Below are 19793 nucleotides of genomic sequence, written 5' to 3'. Positions count from 1 at the left end.
TTCCGGGGATTAAACCATCCGACTTGGACGTTAATTTACAATGTTATGAAAACTCATATGTGAATATGTACGTTATGTGGAAGATATTGATTTGGAAAATGTATTGGAGGTAACCACTTTCCCTTCGATGGGACTCGAACCCATGAGAAAAAGAAACTGTTTTTATACCTCTCCATCAAACTTTACCTGAAAAAAAAACACAAATGAGTTCGACAAATAGATCTGTACAAAACATGTTGTCAACAAAAAGATTTTGGTTTTCCCTGACTGATATTACTATTTTGGTTTGGTTTTGGATGACATAGCAAAAAATATTGCAATGATAAAAAACCAAAGGAAAACGTACTTTTTGAACAAAAAAGAAAAACAATTTAAAATTCTACACAACTGTATGTTTTCGCAGTCTGACATCTCAAATTTCAGGTCGGAGTTCAGCGGTTGAAGGTTCTCCTCGTTTTCCTCAACTTCCAGAAACTCCACATGTCATGACGCGTTTAAGGTAATTTCTTCCGGTTACCTTCTGTCTTCCTCGATGAAATCCGAAGTGCTTCCGGCAGCCTCCTCTGATGTTCCTGGAACACTGACGCTGGCAAATTCCTTGTCCTCCTCACCAAGATGATTTTCAAACAACCGCTTTCGCTTCCGTGAAACTGGCTTTCTAGTGCCAGTCACTTCTGCGAATCTTTGTTGTGCGTTCTTCAAGCAGCGATGGAAAAAGGCTTTGCATTCATCTGACGTGTAGATTGCTGCCGTGAATCGCATATTTGTCCCATATGAATAGGAAACCCAGCAAAAATGGGACAGATATGCGAATCACGGCAGATTGGATCAGAATGGTGCACTGTTTGAAAAAACAAATCGATAGTTTTGTCGTATTTCATGAATGCGATTTTTTGTCACTTGGTCTTCTCACTGACTACTCGAAGTGCGACTGGCACCTGTCCACGAGCACTTGAGAAGAAATTCGCAGGCTAAAAAATAGTCAATCATGCGAAGACTAACCGTTGCTCCTTGTCCCGTATATCGATGCCGACCATGAATATTTCCCATTGCCGCAACTGCTGCCTTCACGAATCTTTCATCTCGACAGCGATCCTCCAAGGTTTCGAAATCGGCTACACTTTTTATGGGTTGAAACGTGATTTTAGCCAGCTAAGCGCTGGACAGGTCATTCGTCACTGCTCCCGGTTGACATTGTTTGAGACTCAACGCATCCGCTTACGTGTGAAATCAACACTACGCATTTATTTATGTTTGTGTTGAGACTGTCATTCCCGTCCACAGATTCATTTGGCTCCGTCTGCCTCGAAGCATCTATTTCTCTGGAACCCTTTCAACGTTAGAATCTTGCAGCTGTATGGCTTGCATCAATGCAGCTGATGTCGGCTTCTTCTGACTCGACTCGTTACCATAAGACACTGCGAAGTAAACAAAATGCAAATAAAAAAGATATATCTACAGACACTTTAAAGTAAACATACTTTTAGTTAACCTTCTGCTTCAAGAGCTGCTATCTATCAAAAATTTCACCGGAGTTAAGATGGATCACCCGGAAAACGCCTACCAAACAGCCTTCAACCCACACCATGTAGTTCGAGTCCAGACCAGTGCCGTTTGAGCTTACAAAGCAAAACTAATAGACGTCTAATCATCTTTCTCCTTCAAGCATATAGGAAGGATAGGGTTTGTTTTCATAGGAAAACGATTCCCGATGAAAACAAATTCTATCCTGTCAATGCGCTAGAAAGAGGAAGGCGATTAGACGTCAGCAATCTCAATAATAAGAGAAGAAGAGAAAATGAGAAAGCATCGATGGTCTGGCACGCGAAGGATTACAGTTGGTGTCAGGAAGAAAGAAAAAAAATGCAGTAGAAACATCTCTCTCACTGAAACGTCTCTGCCATGGGTATCATTATCATGAAAGTGGGGGCAGGCAGTATATCACCCGAATAATCAGCCAAAAGTGGATTTTAAGCAGCATTTGAATGGGCTAGTTTTTTAGGATCTGTAATACATGTTCTTTATTGGATTATAGAGGCGAATTAGTGCCAATTTTTACGGCCTAATGGTTACTTGGGCAGTGCTTCCTTCAAGTCTTGCCACGTGATATACCATAACGTGCCAGATAGAAGAGAAGAATATCACAAGAAACTGTTGACATATATAAGCAATATTTTTTGTAGAGGATACTATTAAGGGCATTCCTATTCATTCAAAACATTCATGAGTTCAGGTCTTGAATTCTACTATAGAAGATAAAGGTAATATGCACATCAAAATGTTCACAGATATAAAATGATTCATGTGACAATTCTCAGTGGACCCATAGTGATATTGCAGTTTTTGCGAAATATTCTCCTCAACAGACCCTTAGCTGCCTGTCAAGATATGTGAGATCTATTATTTTGTATTCCAAGGCATTCAAGGCTATCCAAAACGTTCATGAGTTCAGGTTATCATAACTTGTCAAGTAATGTAACGGATAATTGATTTTGAGGCTTAGTTTGAGACACTTCCACATGATTGTAGATCTGACGAACTGCACTCAAGAACGTCACATATCTGTCGCTATTCTGTATATCGTGTCGCTATACTAATGAAAATCGTGATTTCAATCTGAATGCCAAAATAGTGTGATTGTAATCAGTTCATCTAATGTGCAAAAATGCTTATAGAACAAGCATGTTGTAGAGTTGAAAAACAGGGCAAGTTCCTCTGAGCTTTCATAGTTCTAGAGAGTTCATTTTCCCATCAATTTTTTATGATCGAGTTTTATGAGTATTGTACAAACAATCTCATAAGTACGAGGTTGTTATCGTAAATTACACGTGCACGTGCTGGCGTTTGTCACATGTAATGCGGAAAATATAAAGTGGAACTAATTGATTCCCGCGATATAACTACTGGGTGAAGTGTTTTCTCCCATTTCAATGTTTTTCCTGAACGGGTGCAGGTGAATATTTCGCCCATGTTGTACTACATTAAGTAAAAACTATACTCGCAACGATGGAGATCGTTGAAAATAAGGGACCTGGTATACTTCTGATACTATCAGTTCCGTCTAGATACTAAATTTTCATTCTTGTAGGAATTACAGCTCCCAAACCGACGGACATATCCATTGATGAAGCTCTGGCGATGGCAAGTATAATAAAACACTGCAGTTTGTTTCTAACCAAACTACAACGCATATGTTTCAGAATTCGGAATATGCAATGTAGTTCTAATGTTGGTTTCTGGAACCATCCTGGCTGCATATCTGCTGGAAATATTCGGAATTGGCTATATTATTTCGTTTATCGGACATGATATGAAAATTACCACCAAGGAAAAAGGAATACTAAGTGCAATAGGATTTGCTGGAGTTATCGTTAGTTCTCATATGTGGGGATTCTTGGCCGACACCTACGGTCGGCGAAAAATCATGATCCCAACATTGTTTATTACCTTCACTATTAGTCTTATTTCCAGCTTTTTAGCCAATTTTTGGGTCATTGTATTCATGCGATTCATGGTTGGAGTTTTGTAAGCCGATGAATTTGCCTTCACGTAAATCTATACTCAAACCCGTTTTCCAGCATTGCAGGACCATCGTCTGCCAGCTATGCTTATCTGAACGAGTTTCATGATCGCAAAAATGGATTCCGAGCGATTATGGGAGCGTCCATAGTATTTGCAGCGGGCAGTATTATACTTCCTGGATTGGCCTACATCGTAATAAGTCAAGAGTGGGAGCTACCAATCCCCCTTCTGGGTATGGTTTACAGGCCATATCGAATGTATTTTATTGTTTGCAGTCTACCAGGACTGGTATGTGCATTAATACTACTGAAATTGCCGGAGAGTCCAAAATTTTCCTTTAGTCAAGGTGAATCCAATCGTGCAATTGAAGCTATTCATTGGATGCACAGAATTAATACTTTCGGTAAGAAAACAGTTCCACTTCGTTTCGATTCTCTTCGGGAGAGCCAAGAAGACCAAATGGAACGTGAGAGAAGGATTTTATTGAAGAACACCAGGGGCTTCCTAGCCTTTATCAGAATGGTGTGGAACCAGACAGTCCCACTTTTCATGAGCCCACATCTTCGGAAGACGACAGTTATCTGCATTCTTCAGTTCGTGTCGTACATGGTGTCACAAGGAATGTTCATGTTTTTCCCAGAGATCGTCAACCAGATGGTAGCCGTGGATGAAACCGGAATCCGAAAAGCAACCATGTGTCAACTCTTGAAACATTATGGAACCTTGGCGATGGCTGCAGAGGAGAGTAATGAAGCCATACAAACGATGAAACCGAGCGGGTTACGACTTTCGATAGCTTTGGGATCAATCTATGCTGTGGGATTTGCGGTCATCGCAACGACCATTAACTTCTTCGGGAGATTACCGCTGTTGGTGTTTGTTTTTGTGACCTGTGGTATGGCAGGCCAGCTTTTGTTCTTTGTCGACTCGTCGGCAGTGGTCATGTGCATTTACACGGTGTTTCTGTGCAGTGGATACACGGCAATCATGATGAGTGCGATTATAACGGATCTATACCCGACGAACCTAAGGTAAAATACGGATAATCAACATTGAAGAAATTAATAATTTATGTGAAGTGGTTTGAAACATCCACCAAGTGTATAACTAACTTCCTTCACTCATTATTAATCTCATGAGGATCCACTCTATAAAAACTGTTACATATGTGGAATTATTAGTTTTTTTTTCAAATTGTAGAACAATGGCTGTTTGCATATCGCTGATGATCGGTCGATTGGGAAGTGCGTTTGGATCAAATCTCCTAGGCATCTTGTTGGAAAAGCACTGTGAATTGACATTTGGTGTAGCTTCATTACTGTTGATCGCCTGCGGAATTATATCGTTTTTCGTTCCGAGTATTGATCAACGAGACCAATCAAAAATACCAACGGAAGTGCAATCACCAAACATCACAGAATAAAGCACCTAATCACTAATTAGTACTGCGTAAAGTTCAAATTCAAGCCGAAATTGAAATATCCTTGAATGGGAGGATTTTGCAGATGACCGGATTTTTTACCATATACCAAAATGTTTGTCCTGATATGTGGTAATCACTAGATCGCAGAGCGTATCAGAGATCAAAATGGATCATGATCATGCCTGCTTGTGACCATGTTAGTTAGGGGTTATTACAAAGATCAAGGGCTTGGGCAGAGGCCGTAACCCTCTCCTAAAATGTGAAAAATATTAAAATAATTTCTGATATGAGAGCTTGTTTGGGATCCAATCATGTCCAGATTTCCGGCAAAAAAACAGAAATTTTTACACAAAAAAAAAATCATTAGAGCCATAAAAAGTAAGAAGAAAGAAAATTTGCACATTTGTTTTAAAGAACAATAAAGTTGATCTAATTTTTATAAACGAGAAACGCTGCCATAATCTATAAAGAAATTGTCAGTTTTATTGCTTTTTTATATTTTGTCAAGGAAATCTTCATATTTTTTATTGCTCTTTATTGATTTTTTGTTTTGGTTTTGGTTTTGGTCCAAAGATGGCGGCAGCACTACGAAGAGCACCTGAATGGCGATGTGGCAGCCAACGGTGACGGTATGGTAATGCACCTGGGAGCACGAGCGCAGGACATACGACTTCCGGCTCCGAATCTCCAGGAAATCCAGGAAGAGATCAGCCGGCTGAAAAACAAACCAACTACCAGGAGAGCTGTTTAAACACGGTAATGAGGCACTGGCTAGAGCGCTGCACTGGGTGATTACCAAGGTTTGGGAAGATGAGGTTCTGCCGCAGGAGTGGATGGAAGGTGTCGTGTGTCCCATCTACAAAAAGGGCGATAAGCTGGATTGTAGCAACTACCGCGCAATCACATTGCTGAACGCCGCCTACAAGGTACTCTCCCAAATATGATGCCGCCGACTAACACCAATTGCAAGAGAGTTCGTGGGGCAGTGCCAGGCGGGATTTATGGGTGAACGCTCTACCACAGTCCAGATGTTCGCCGTACGTCAAGTATTTCAGAAATGCCGCACATGCCCACACATCATCTATTTATTGACTTCAAATCCGCATATGATACAATCGATCGGGACCAGCTATGGCAGCTAATGCACGAAAACTTATTCTCGGATAAACTGATACGGTTGATCAAGGCGACGATGGATCAGGTGATGAGCGTAGTTCGAGTTTCAGGGACATTCTCGAATCCCTTCAGAACGCGTAGAGGATTACGGCAAGGTGATGGTCTTTCGTGTCTGCTATTCAACATCGCTTTGGAGGGAGTAATATGAAGGGCAGGGATCGACACGAGTGGACCGATTTCCACGAAGTCCATCCAGTTATTTGGTTTCACCTACGACATTCACATTATGACACGTAACTTTGAGAGGATGGAGGAAGCCTACATCAGACTGAAAAGCGAAGCTAAACGGATTGGACTAGTCATCAACATGTCGAAGAGGAAGTACATTATAGGAAGAGGCTCAAGAGAGAACAACGTAAGCCACACACTACGAGTTTGTACCTGTGGTGACGAAATCGAGGTGATTGAAGAATTCGTGTACTTCGGTTCACTGGTAGCCTCCGATAACGATACCAGCAAAGAAATTCGAAGACGCAACATGACTGGAAATCGTACGTACTTTGGACTCCGCAAAACGCTACGACCGGAACTAGAAGGCGAGGCGTACAGCGGGCAAGGTGGATCGATCAGGTGTAAGACGATTTGCGGACCCGTAGACTGCGTGGTTGGCGACGTGCAGCCATGGGCCGAGCTGAATGGAGAAGACTTTTATGTACTGCACAGGCCACTCCGGCCTTATTCTGGTAATAAATAAATACCGACCAATCGAAACCAATTTAATTAACCCATGTTAAGGGCAATAGATGGTCAGTTGAGGAGGTCAAACGCAAAGGGGTGTAAGTAACAAAAACTGAGTTTTGAAAAAAACGGGCTTTGAAATTTTTCTATTATTCAAAAAATTACTTATTTTCTGTGAATTTTCACATTTTTTTACAGATTACGTACAAACTATATCGGTATATTGCTGCAAAGTTCTAAAACCAAAGGATTTTTTCTATTATCAACTCAAATTTGACCAAAATGTTACATCCTCTGCTTCAAACCCCCTTTGTTTTGATGGAAAGGAGCTTTGTAATAAGCTGAGACGAGATCTACAAAGACGCGTGTTTTGACACTTCTTCTTTTCATCAAAGTTGACCATCGTGTTTCAACTGTTCCCTTGAGTGTTTCACCTAAGCACCGGGTAGACTCTTCTGAGCACAATAAAAGTGTATCAAATTCGCTAATTAGTTAATTCATTTATAAGGAGGATTTCATTTCATTTCATTCATAAGGATTTTTATACCCAGAACAAAACACACGTTTATAACAAACACGACATACCGACGTGCCTGCTAGAAGGATTTGGTTGAAAAAAATACGGCAATTAATTCAAATAAAAATACGTTGGAACACTAACTCCATCTGTCCAGTGATTTACACACCATCTAGCGTAAATATGTGTGCGTCGGAAAAATGTAATTTGTTTGTGTGGAACTTAAGAATAAATTTTGCAATCGGCAGTGATAATAAATTTAATTTTTATTGCCCCTTCCTCTTAAAATATATTATTTGGTATGTTCCGTTTGAATTAAACAATATTCAAATTTATTCTTCTCATAAAAATAGTTCTTTTCTATACAGTGATCGTTCGCTAATTGGGGCACGACCTCACCCCAACTAGCGAATGCCGTTCGCTAATTGGTGCGTTTTGACAAGCGTCAATGTTGTTTACTTTTTGCATTGAACAAAGGAAAATTTTACGCGCCAGAAAATATCGATCCCGCCAAGCACGGAAACAAAACGTCAACGCGTTTTTGACATCACATTCTGACGGTTAGCTGTTTTTTAATTGGGTTTCGCCCCAATTAGCGAACCCCCAACTAAAAAGCGCCCCAACTAGAAAAACCCCAATTAACGAACGTTCACTGTACTATAAAAAATCGCAACGGAGACAAATGTTCAATTTAATCATCTGACTATTTTTCATTTGTTGTGCACAAGAATCGGTTGTCAAAATTCATACAGTTTGTTTTGTTGTTGGTTAGCCGCAGTTTGTATATTGAGAAATTTGTTTCTCCTTGGGCTTTGCATTCGTGAAGGTTTTCGGGAGTGGATCCGTGAAAATGGACGGTGTACGGTCAGATAGTGCTAAGAAATACAGTCTGTTAATTGCTCTGAGCACAGGTATAGTTTTTCCTACAGCATATCAACATTTTACGCATGTAACAATTTGATATTTCAGAATGTTTGATGTTTGTGGATCTTCCGGATAAGGACTAATTATAAAGCGGCTTCGAACGGGTTTTCAATACACCAAGGAAAAAGGAAGAACCTTATGACGCATATCGTTTCCTGGAATGCCCGCAGAGCAAGAGCGGAACTAATCGTATTTTTCATAATTGCTGATCCTTTATATGATTCCAAATCGGAGGCGTTGGCTGGAAAAGAACTCGATCCAGATCCATTCAATTTAAGTAACAATCAAAGTGAACGGAGAAGTAATGGAGAGCGAAAGGGTCACTGACAGTTTTAGTTTGAAAACGCTGCACAAAGGTATATGTGTTTCGAGAGCTGTACCAGTATACATATAAAGAATACAAAGTGATGAAGTAATGCATATAGAATACAAAGTGATAATGTAATGTATCCGGCACACATCATGCCCTAGTGTAATAAATGTGTTATACAGGATTTTTTATATGGATAAAATATGTATGACGAAATAAAAAACCATTAACAGAAAACTTCTCAATAGTCAATAGACATTTTATTTTCTTGAATAACGAAAATCACTTTTCAGGCATGCGAGCAACGTACCCAGCCCATCAACACCCATCGTATTTTATGCCATTCCATGGATTTTTGTTGCATTTTATTTGAGTTATATTCTTAAGTTATATTCTGCTTGTTGCGTGATTACTCGAGCAAATCATGTTCCATTTTCAGTTTTTGTATCTACACACCAAAAAAATATGAATATTACAGGTGACGTACGTGAATAAAATGACACAAAACCACATGACATAAACTGAATCGCATATTTTTCAATGTTAGATGATTTAAAATTACATGTCATGAAACCCAAACACAGCACCCGATGCGACGCACCTAACGCTCTGGCAGTCGATATCAAGGCATCACAGTGAAATACTTGTTCAGTGCAAATCGTGGAGCATGCTTTACTTCGATCACCTCTCTTTCAAGAGACGAAGATAGTTGAGTGGTAACGTTTTGGGCTCTCACTCAGCTGGCTTATGCTCGGTTCTCGTTCTAATCCTTTTTGTCAATAAAGGTGTGATGTAAAATTAAATTATCACCTAATTTCACGTCCAATGTGACGCTCGAATATGTCGTTGCCACAGCACCTAATATTACATGATTATTTCTAGGTATGATATACAGCGATACGCCATCTTGCACTATACTTGCGCTGCAATTAATACATAAAAAACAAAGCTTGTGTTTTCTACTACAAACATAAAATTGCATCACAAGAGTTTTATTCAATTTAGCTACTTCATGCAACATCAGTTCAAAGTAACAAGAAAGTTAGGTACAACCAATCATAAAATTTCAATGGCAAGCACATTCGCTGTGCCTTACGGTTTCGTTTGTGCTTTTTTGTATTATTCTGTGCATTTGTAGCCTTTACTTGCTTCAAAAAACCGTTTATCAATGTATTGAATATTTTGTCGACTACTGTTTGATAACAACCTTTACAAACATTATATCTGAAATATTCATAGTCAAGGCTGTCCTTCAACCGGCTTTTATCGCCTTGATGATTTTGGCAAAGAAACTTTCCAAAGTTTTGCTTGAAGGAGGCGTAGCATCATAAGCCGATGGCGTACAAATTATTATTTGGAATATTATATCTTCTGCCTGCAGTAATTTGTTTAATATCACAAGATTGTACATAGCGTTGACTTTTTTCATCCGTTAATTGTTTGTGACACTTCCGGTGAGGTAACTTATTCACTGAGGCTCCAAGTACATATACTAAGCCATTCAATTCCTTCATAGGAATTTCAAGTGGTATCGTTAAATCTAACGGAATCCGTTTATAACGGATTATCGACTTATCGTGGCTACATTCATGTGTATCATTCTCATCTAAAAGAGGATGAACTGAGTCCTGTTTGCAATTACTAGGGACACGGCGGGTATTTCCGTCCATCCTCATAGGGGCTAAAACCAACGAAAGCAACGTACATTTGCTAGAACTCCACTATAGCAGAACGTTTCTCCTGAGCTTACGATTTGGTACGTATGCGTTTTACAAAAAAGCGTCTCTTTTATTGGTTTTCGAGACTATGACAAACAGACGAAAATACCTGCCGTGTCCCTACCATCGATTAGAAAATTGTTCATTTCTAGGATTGCATATTTGTAGGCTGCACCGAATTGCAGTGCATCAGGTGTATCATTACTTCCGCATCGGCGACGTACTTCGGAAAATAAATTTTCAAGACAGTCTTGCATCAAGGGTTTAGTGGGTAGATAATCGCATTTGTATGTTATCACTAGCTCTTTTCATAGAAGTTTTTGAACATTTATGTTGTTGAATAATCTATTAACATAATTCGGATGCCTTTGCCTTACAGTTAATTTTTTCGATTGTTCAGCAGCCTATGGGTGAAAAATCATCAATCAAAAGCTTAGAACTTAAGTATTAGTGCAGCTTCTTCTTCTTCTTCTTATTGGCACTACATCCCCACACTGCTGCTACTGCTACTGCTACTGCTGATACACGATGATACTTTATGCTCAGAGAAGTCGAGACAATTTCCAATCCAAAAATTGCCTAGACCGGTAGAGCCGGCGCGTCTTACCGCACGGCTAAGGAGGGCCCCATTAGTGCACCTTACCTTTGTAATATCAAAGCACGTTTTATCAGTGAAGTACATTTTACTGAAAGGGGTTTTGGCAGCTTCCAAAAAGTCGTAGTGACATGAATCTTCTTTGATGGCTGCCTTGAATATCTATAAATCAAACTATCAACAAATTGAATAACTATGTATTCAAATATAAGACATACCTTAGAAACGCAGTCCCTTTGTTCAGAATTGAATGTGTCGAAAAGCTTATCATGTATAGCTATGAATGCAGCTGTCTGTTCAGCTCGCTGATCAAGTTCGCCTGTACTAGAATAATGAAGGAGTGCTGCTGCTACTGATTCACTAAGTGTACAAGCGGCCATCGAAACGTTCATTGGTGAGAAAGGAGGTAACTATATATGTTTCTCAATCAATCTTAGGGCTAACATTGGGTTGGCCAGTGAATCAATCGCGTAAAGTTCTTCAATGTCGTCGAAGCTAGCGATTTGACCATCGAAAACAGCGTTGCACTTTTTAAGCATATTACGTGTGTTTTTAATGAGATGCGGTGAATCCCACATAACGTATACTTTTTCATCATCCACGGAGAAGAAAGGAATTTCGATGGTTACTCCTGCATCTTTAGCCATTTTTAAATTAGTGACAAATTGGTCCATCACTAAAACTTTTGGAATATAGCCTGCCTCTCTAACTCAAGATTGTCAGTAGATGGGAATAACCAGCGCGGGGGGGGGGGGGGGTACATAAATTTTCAGTGCAAAACGTAAACAAACGAGCATAAATTCCATACAAAAATCCAAGATGGCTGAGTTGGGGATATTGACAAGTCAGAACACCACCCAATAAATGCATCCTGCTCTAACTCGCCTTATCACTTCAAAAACAATGTTTAGTTGCTGATCGCTACCGAGTGTGTTTTCAATTAAAAAATATCCTAGACCCTATAGAAAAATCGTAAAAATTACAATGTTTGTACTACATAACCGTAAATATTACCTGTTTGAAGTTATTGAATACTCCTCTTATCATAACCGTCACCGCTTCGCTTGCCAATCGTAGTGGATCGTTTTTGACCCTTCCTTCGGAAGTGTCTATAATTTCACTTTGTATGCGTTACGCAGGTGTGTTATGTATTAATCTATCAAGAAATCTTGTGAATTATTGAATAAAATGTATGATATTTGAAACAAATTCACATTGAAATTGAAAATATAATTATAACAAATGATGTGATATGGAATTATGCCTATTTTTCTGATTTGTATCAAAGAAACAAATTATTTTAATTGAGGAACATATAGAAGCATGTACAAAACAATCTTCTCAGAAAAGCAAAAACGTAAAAATTGAAAGGGATTTCAAAAATTTCTCCAGTGGAAGCTGGATAGCAAATGTGAGCATGTTTTGAGACACTAATAGATCACTTGTATGCATGTATGTGTGCGTATGTATCCAAATTCTGAAATTTACTACCATAAAAATCTCGCTCATTTTTAAGGTATTGAACAAGTTTAGTTTTACCAAATTAGGCATCCATAAGGCGAAATATATGTTATTATTGAACGCTATTGAGTTTCGCTCAGATCAATGACTGATTTAGTTAGTTCTGGATTAATTATTATCGAGGTCTCTGGAAATTGCGAGTACAATATATGCAACCAGCGTTACGACAGTTATTGACCATGTCGCAATAGTTATTCAATTCGACGAGCGCCTTATAGATAGGCAGCATGAAGTACAGTACGTTATCATTCGTTGAGTTGTCACTCAACCCATGAGATCCGCCTTTGGGTAGGCAATTATTTTGTCACTTTCACGGTAAATCGCCGTGGGAAGCTGAGTAGTTTTATCTCGTTTTAAATACTGGAGTCTGGAAAAAATTTCCTTATAATTGAGGAAGGGTCAAAATCTCACTGTAGGTGGATTAATCTGGGTTTTTTTCAATTCTTCGTTTGGAACCTGTGTTAGGGAACCCGTGAAATGTATCGTTCTTTGCAGTATAAGTATAAGTACGATTTTACTTTCATACCGTCTAAAGCAATGATAACCAAACGATCTTGTTCGCAGAGGTCAGTACCTTATTTCATTTTTTTTGGAAAATTGTGGAGTTCAACCCAGGGCCAATTTGAATCTCCATGTCCATTTCTTAATGGTCCGCTTTGGAGGGAAACACAGTGCCTTGGAACTTTATATCATTCGATATGCCTTGGGGCCATAGAGGGAGGATGACGTAGCAAATTTTCTGAAATGCTGATTGTATCTTCTTCCCTTGGGTTTCTTGGATGTGTTTGACAAACTGTTCAAAAGAACCGGATTATTTCTAACTTTCTTCAAAAGATTTTGATTTGTTCTTGAATCTTCTGGGATTTGTTTGAGATTAGAGCTATGTGCTTTGATGCTTTGTCATAGTTTTTGAATTACAATATCTTTTCTTTTCCATTTGCTTTCTAAAGCGTAGAACTGTTTTCGGAGAACTTCCAATCGCTCCCCTAACAAACTGTTTGTTGCTCTTGCCGAACGAAGCTTTTCCTTCAGTATCTCGATTGTAGCTTCCACCTGGGAGGGAGATTCAGTTTAAAAAAATTTGAATGTCAGTACAGACCTAACTTTAGTTGTCATGAAACGTCATCGCAGACCTAGCTGAAAATGTTTAATAAATGGGGAGTATTAATACTGATCATTTGCTTGAAAACTATAAAAAGCAGAAAATTATTTTGAACATTATCAATCTATATTTGAAACGACGGTTGTTGAACAAAAAAAAATGCCAAATACAATCGAACTGTGAAACTCGTTTGAAAATGGTGTCCATTGTAAAGAAAAAAGGAGACGTCTAGGATACATCTTCTTGCAATGATTCCCTTTGCTTATCGCTTATTAATTCATTATCTGCATCACTCGTTTCACGTTCTTCAAAATCAACCCAATCCGCAGCAACAGTTAAATTTTTTTTTCGTAATTTTAATCGTGAATAGTCGGATTTTGACGATTTCAAAAAATCTGTAAAGTGTTCGTTGTCCGAATCTGGTATATATGGTGAAAGAATGGAAGAGAGATTTCGCTTTGCAACTTCCGTCTTTTCCCACCCGTTATGAAGCAAGCTACTTTGAATTGCAAAAGAAAACAAAAACACATTTGCCAACATGAATAATCAATCCTTGCCAACCATTTTTTAAAGTTTCTTCAAAATTCTTCATATCCAATTTTAAATGTTTTTTTATGAATCATCGATAGCGATAGATGTCGTTACTTGAAGAATTTTGAATTACTCAAAAATTGCAAAGGATCTTTTCCAAAAAAAAATACCGTTACAACGGTTCAAACGATATGATTTTTCACCGTTATACTTTATCGATATGTCAGAATTTTTGATAAGAACTTTAAATTTGGGTTCTTCAGAGGAACATCGAGAGTCTTTTATGCAGATTTTCATTTATTTATTTATTTGCTTAATCGTTTATCGAACCTTGAAGAAATAACACTGTAGAACCTTTGCTCAGATATCTTAACCATTAGACCACATTGTAGTTTTGATTGGTAATAGCTAAATTGCATTAACATTCTATCCCATTTTTATTCAAATTATTTATTTTCCTTACCCCAAAACATCAATTACCGTTCTTCATGACGACAAGGCTATCCCTTCATAATCAAAAAGCTAATGTCGATAACGGAGATAAACAAACGCCAAAATACCGATGATTCGATGAACAAAAAGGGATAAAGGTGTAGTGGTAATCAGGGTTCGGATTTCTCACTCACTCACGCGACAACAGATCGCTCCACCATCCATTTTATCCGGATAAATTACAGTGCGATAAACTCCGGCACAAGCGATGGTGCGAAAAATTGTTATCCCTCTTCCCATGTTTCGTGAAAATCAAATGCTGCTTACTTTGCTTCTCCGAATTGATTGCATACGACGATGCGCCACGATAAGTAGTAGGTTCAAGACAGCAGTTTTTCTATTTGCTTTCAATCGGTTCGTGTGGTGGCGTGGTTATAGTGGGCGCTCTATGCATTTTAAAATTGTTTTGGGTTCGAATCCCGTCGCGGACCTACATTTTTGTGAATATGCTTTTAAAACTTATCTGGAGAAGTGGCGAGATGGAGAATTTGGAGGCCCAAAATTAAATTATCTGGCAAGCCGCCGCTCGCGAGTTTATCGCCCGCCTTTCTATCCGGATAAAATATTGTGTGAGAACACTTGCTCAAAGGAGAATATGGAAAAATTGCACTCCGCTGTTGGGATCAATCCTGGGTTTTTATTCATATGAGTGAGAATTCCGAAGCCTGGTGGTAATCATTTATGAAATTATTTGCCAAAATATATCATTGCATTGATATCATACTTTACGAGAATTTAGATAACGATTCATTGAAATTTATACCATTATTAGGAATAAATTAGTGTGAAAAAATATCGACAAAATTATTAAATTTTATATAAATGAGTCGAGATAGATGCTGACAAGAGATTCGTATTTTATTTATACTGAATTTAATCCGCCGCATTTTGTGATTCCCTCCATAGAGAAGCGAAAAACGACTATGTTATATGAAACTTGAGAAAGTCACGCACCGGCTTCAATGAAATCAACGAAAACATCGATGACACGCAAAACAAAAATTGGTCAGTCCGTGTGACGCTTGCTTTGGTATATTTTGCTCGTCGATAATTTTCTTGCGTCATGACGTTTAATTTTATTGTTATTTCGTGTGTAGTATCTGGATCTCCCTCCCATCAGGCTTCCACTATTGTATTTCCGTTTAGATCTTCTATTAGCAGATCGAATTCGTCCTCATCTAACACTTGAACACTTGTATTCCCTGCATTCCAGACGTCTTTTTCAGGAAGAAGTAATGAATTACTCACAAGTTTTGTGTTTATGTTGCTCCAGTTCGATTCATCCATCAATATTAGTTCGAATTCTGACTGATTCTCCGAAATTTTAGAATGACTAGCGTTATGCATAACAATAAACTGTCGTTATTCATTCAGAGCGGCTCGTATATTCGTGAGTGTGAACCATCTTGTGCGTGACCATCAAGGTATTCTACATTACAAAAGTGTTCAGTTTCTGTAAGCTGATTGTCATCTTCAAATTCTAAGGACGTAGTCGAGCATATGCACCTTATTGAGGTGTCATCAAAGGTGGATACTGTGGGAACTGCTCCGATTCTTAAACTAAAAAGCAGAAATTTGATTTCAAAATACAACTACTTACTTTATTGATTCTTACCCTTTATCATGCCTTCCGGGATCACGGAGCATAGTTTCAGAAAAATGGTCCGAGCAGATCCGCTTGCGTTGTAATAACGATCCAGTAGAGGCAAAGATGCATTCCAGTTCCGGAGATTTGCAGAGTCTTATCCATATACCGCAACTGCATGAGGTATTGAACTATTAATTTATTGAGCCGCAGCTGTTGCCTCTATACTTACACCCAAGTAGCACATATTGTCACAATTAAGTCACGGCAATCGATATGCGACAAATGCACATGTGAAATTTTAATTACGGCAACTATTTTTATTACAGCAGTGTAACCAAAAAAGCGCAGAAAATGAAGCTGCTATGTAACAAAATACTGTCACACAATAGGTTGCATAGTAATCTGTCCATAACATTTCTATGCAACAATTAGGTTACCAAGTAACTGGAGTTCTGATTCAAATTGTCAATAAGCTAGTTGCCATGAAACCTAGAAATGTGTTTAGAAATAAACAATGAAATGGAGGTGGGATAAAATGGTAGAAGTTCAAAATATGAAACACATGAATTTATAAACACGAAGAAAGAAATGTCGTTTTCTTACAATATTTCAATCAATTTAAGCTTGCCAAATTAGATGTGTGGTGAAATCTATGGTTTTAGCTCGATAAAAATCATGCGCCCTTATTCAAATCGACTTTTTGGAATTTATTTTGTAATTTTTTAAAACAAATATTTGCTTTTAAATAAGTTTCAATTATTTATTATACAAAATGTGTATACTATTAAACTTTCGCATCTTTATTTGAATGACAAATGTAGATCTTTTGAAAAACTCAAATATTTTTTCTCAAAATTCATATTTTCTTTTAATGACATTTTACATAATGGCTGCATTGTATAGAACATTGTCGTTCAAAAGATTTTGTAACTAGTATTACAAGCACGAAATTTGAATGAGGAATATCTGCATAAGAGGAGTAATTCTTTTGGAATAATAAAAGAAAAACAAAACTGCAACTATTTATTCGAAATATGCATATTGTATTGTGATTTTTCTCGGAATGACCATTAGGATGATATTTAAATCTCAAATGGTGTACAGATGTCTGCATCATACTCTAGATTTCAGATCAGTTATGTTGGCTATGCGTCTCAATATTGTGTTTTTCCGATTCTCCGAGTTTTCTGTCTTCTTCAGTAAATGATACAGGGGAGCTAAACAAATCTCAAAAGAACAAATTGATAATTAACCGTTCAGCACGCACGCGGTCCTTAATCGCTCATGCTGTGTACAGTGAAGGATGTTTTTTTTCGTAATATACAACAGCCCGCAAGCTCGAGTGTTAACAAAGGTCTGATCTCTTTCAGACTTTGACCGAATATCATCGCAATATTCTAAAGAAATTCCATCGGTACAGCATTTCGCAATTGAAAGCGAGATGATGATTTTTTTTAAATAATTCTGTATAAATTGCAATAAATGGTGAACGCTCATCAATACAATTTGTAGAATATAAAATGTTTTATGCTATCATATTAAAATGTTTTTGGTTTTACCTATATACTTATTCTTATAGAAAAGATCACAGAGAAGCTTGGGCGTGTTACAAATTTGTTTGAACTAGCCGGAAATTCACAATCTTATAGTCTAGAAATAGTTTAATGTAGGAAGATTTAGTGTTGAGTAATACCAATTCGGTCATTGCATTAATTTTTCCAGTAGTTATCTGCAACTCAGGATTTTTGAAAAACCTGAAATACTTAAAGGATACTATCTTGTCTAACAGATCATTGATTGAAATACAAAGTGTGGAACCTGAGAGCTGAGAGTGAGAAAAACATCACCTAATTAAAAAAATAAAGTCCTTAAAATAAATTTAACTCACACCACGCCGTAAGTAAGTAAGTCTCACCACGCCGCCGATTTTAGATTTAGAGCAATATCCTATCAGACATCGTTGTAGGATAATTCGAACGTTCCATGTTCAGAAAAAATATCAATTACTAGTTGACCCGGCAGACGTTGTCCTGCATAGTAGGCGAAAATGCGTGTTGTGAACTGCCCTTTTGAAATTTCGACACGAATCTAAAATTTAGTTTTTCACGATTTAATCAGCATTTATGTGATTTTCGCATGAGGAAATATCATATAAACCCGTGGGAAACGATAATGAACATATCCGCTGAAGGATTGAAGAAAATCCATCCAGCCGTTTGCGAGTTATGCGGATACGAACACAGACCATTTCATTTTTATTATATAGAGAAGATGAATAATTTAATGGAAGTTATTAGCTAGTTAGTCTCGGGTCACCGAATTAAGAATATTGTTCAACGTACTTTAATAATCATTTTAATTTTTGAACGAAACTTGCGCCAGATTATAAATAATTACATAATACCGTATATATGCTCATATGCTTCAAATATATACCAAATCATTTAACATGTAGTGTTGATCAAAATATTCGGGTTACACATTCGTTACATACGAATTACAAGTTACACTGTTAGATGACTTTACCCATTAATGGGTACTGTGTTATTGTTGATACTATTCCCACCGTGAAAAATTCACCCATTTTCTTGAAAAAGTGCCACTACCCATTTTAATGAGTAGTGGCGCTTTTTGAAGAAAATGGGTGAATTTTTCACGGTGGGAATAATATCAACAATAACACAGTACCCATTAATGGGTAAAGTCATCTAACCGTGTATCTAGTTCACTGCCAATATTTTTGAAGTATCGTAAACAGGTTACATTGCCACTAGTGGGTTATAAGAATTGATTACTTTGTAACCAGCAAGTTTGTTGGGATTCTGCATTTAGTTATTCTGTGACACACTTGCAAAGCTAAATACGTTTCACGGTAATTTAATTCGTTGAAAAACACGTAGGTACGAATTCGATAAACAAATCTGTGCAACATAAACTTTTTAGAATCATTTGTGTTTACTCTGCGTCACATTTTTATGATTAATTGGAAACTTGATGGTAGCTCAAATTTATCCATGCAATTGTTTTCATTTTATTTGTTACATTGTGATTATTCGGTAACTACTCATCCAGTAGTCTCGATGTAACAAATTGAAAACTGTAATGTGACTTCAAAATTTGTGACATTTTCAAACCATGGTTGCAAACCAACTACTTTGTAACTGGTTAGTAACATTTTGCAGTTTTAGTTCCATAGCGACTGAAATGTAACTTAAATTTATGTTGTTTTCACCTGACATGTTCAGAGCATCTTTAATGCAACAATTATGTAACTCCTTATTTCATTTTTCAATTTACAAGTAGTTACAAGTGCTACTTGGGCAGTTCTTTGTCGGTTGGAAACTTGTAAACGGACTTTCCTAAACATTGTGGCTCGCTGTTGGAACAATTTTTTTACTTCACACGTTGTAACGTTCTCCAGGTGGCCCACTGAAAATTCCACCAATATGTGGATCCTATTTAGTAAAAAACCGTCCTCGTTATTAGAAATCAGCTTAAGCGCCAATCAGGTTTTCCCGAATGCCGACCTCCTGTTATGTACAAACATTTTTGCTCGGTAACACCCGCCAGTAAGTCGCAGGTTCGAAAATGGAAGGATAGAGAGACGTCAAATTTTAAAAATTCACCACCACCAGCAAAATTAAAAATCTAAATTAACACTTCTCAAGACAACAAATCTTACGCAACAATTTTAGC

General features: G+C 37.7%; 2 protein-coding genes and 1 pseudogene across 2 annotated transcripts in view; 1 reads left to right on the top strand and 2 right to left on the bottom strand.

Annotated features, from left to right (window-relative positions):
* LOC134226509 (uncharacterized) overlaps positions 1–19793 on the bottom strand; it is a 952521-nt gene that overhangs the window by 335867 nt on the left and 596861 nt on the right. The gene's annotated exons all lie outside the window — the stretch shown is intronic.
* On the bottom strand, positions 183–1588 carry LOC134216120 (uncharacterized; annotated as a pseudogene).
* On the top strand, positions 2925–4961 carry LOC134208937 (synaptic vesicle glycoprotein 2B-like). Its single transcript, XM_062684928.1, has 5 exons — positions 2925–3034; positions 3089–3145; positions 3201–3525; positions 3579–4553; positions 4723–4961. Exons 1-5 carry the CDS (start codon positions 3007–3009, stop codon positions 4943–4945), a joined length of 1608 nt encoding a protein of 535 aa, XP_062540912.1. The 5' UTR covers positions 2925–3006; the 3' UTR covers positions 4946–4961.

The sequence above is a fragment of the Armigeres subalbatus genome, chromosome 1 (genome assembly GCF_024139115.2).
Source record: "Armigeres subalbatus isolate Guangzhou_Male chromosome 1, GZ_Asu_2, whole genome shotgun sequence".
NCBI lineage: Eukaryota > Metazoa > Arthropoda > Insecta > Diptera > Culicidae > Armigeres > Armigeres subalbatus.
This window is presented reverse-complemented; position numbering and strand designations above follow the sequence as displayed.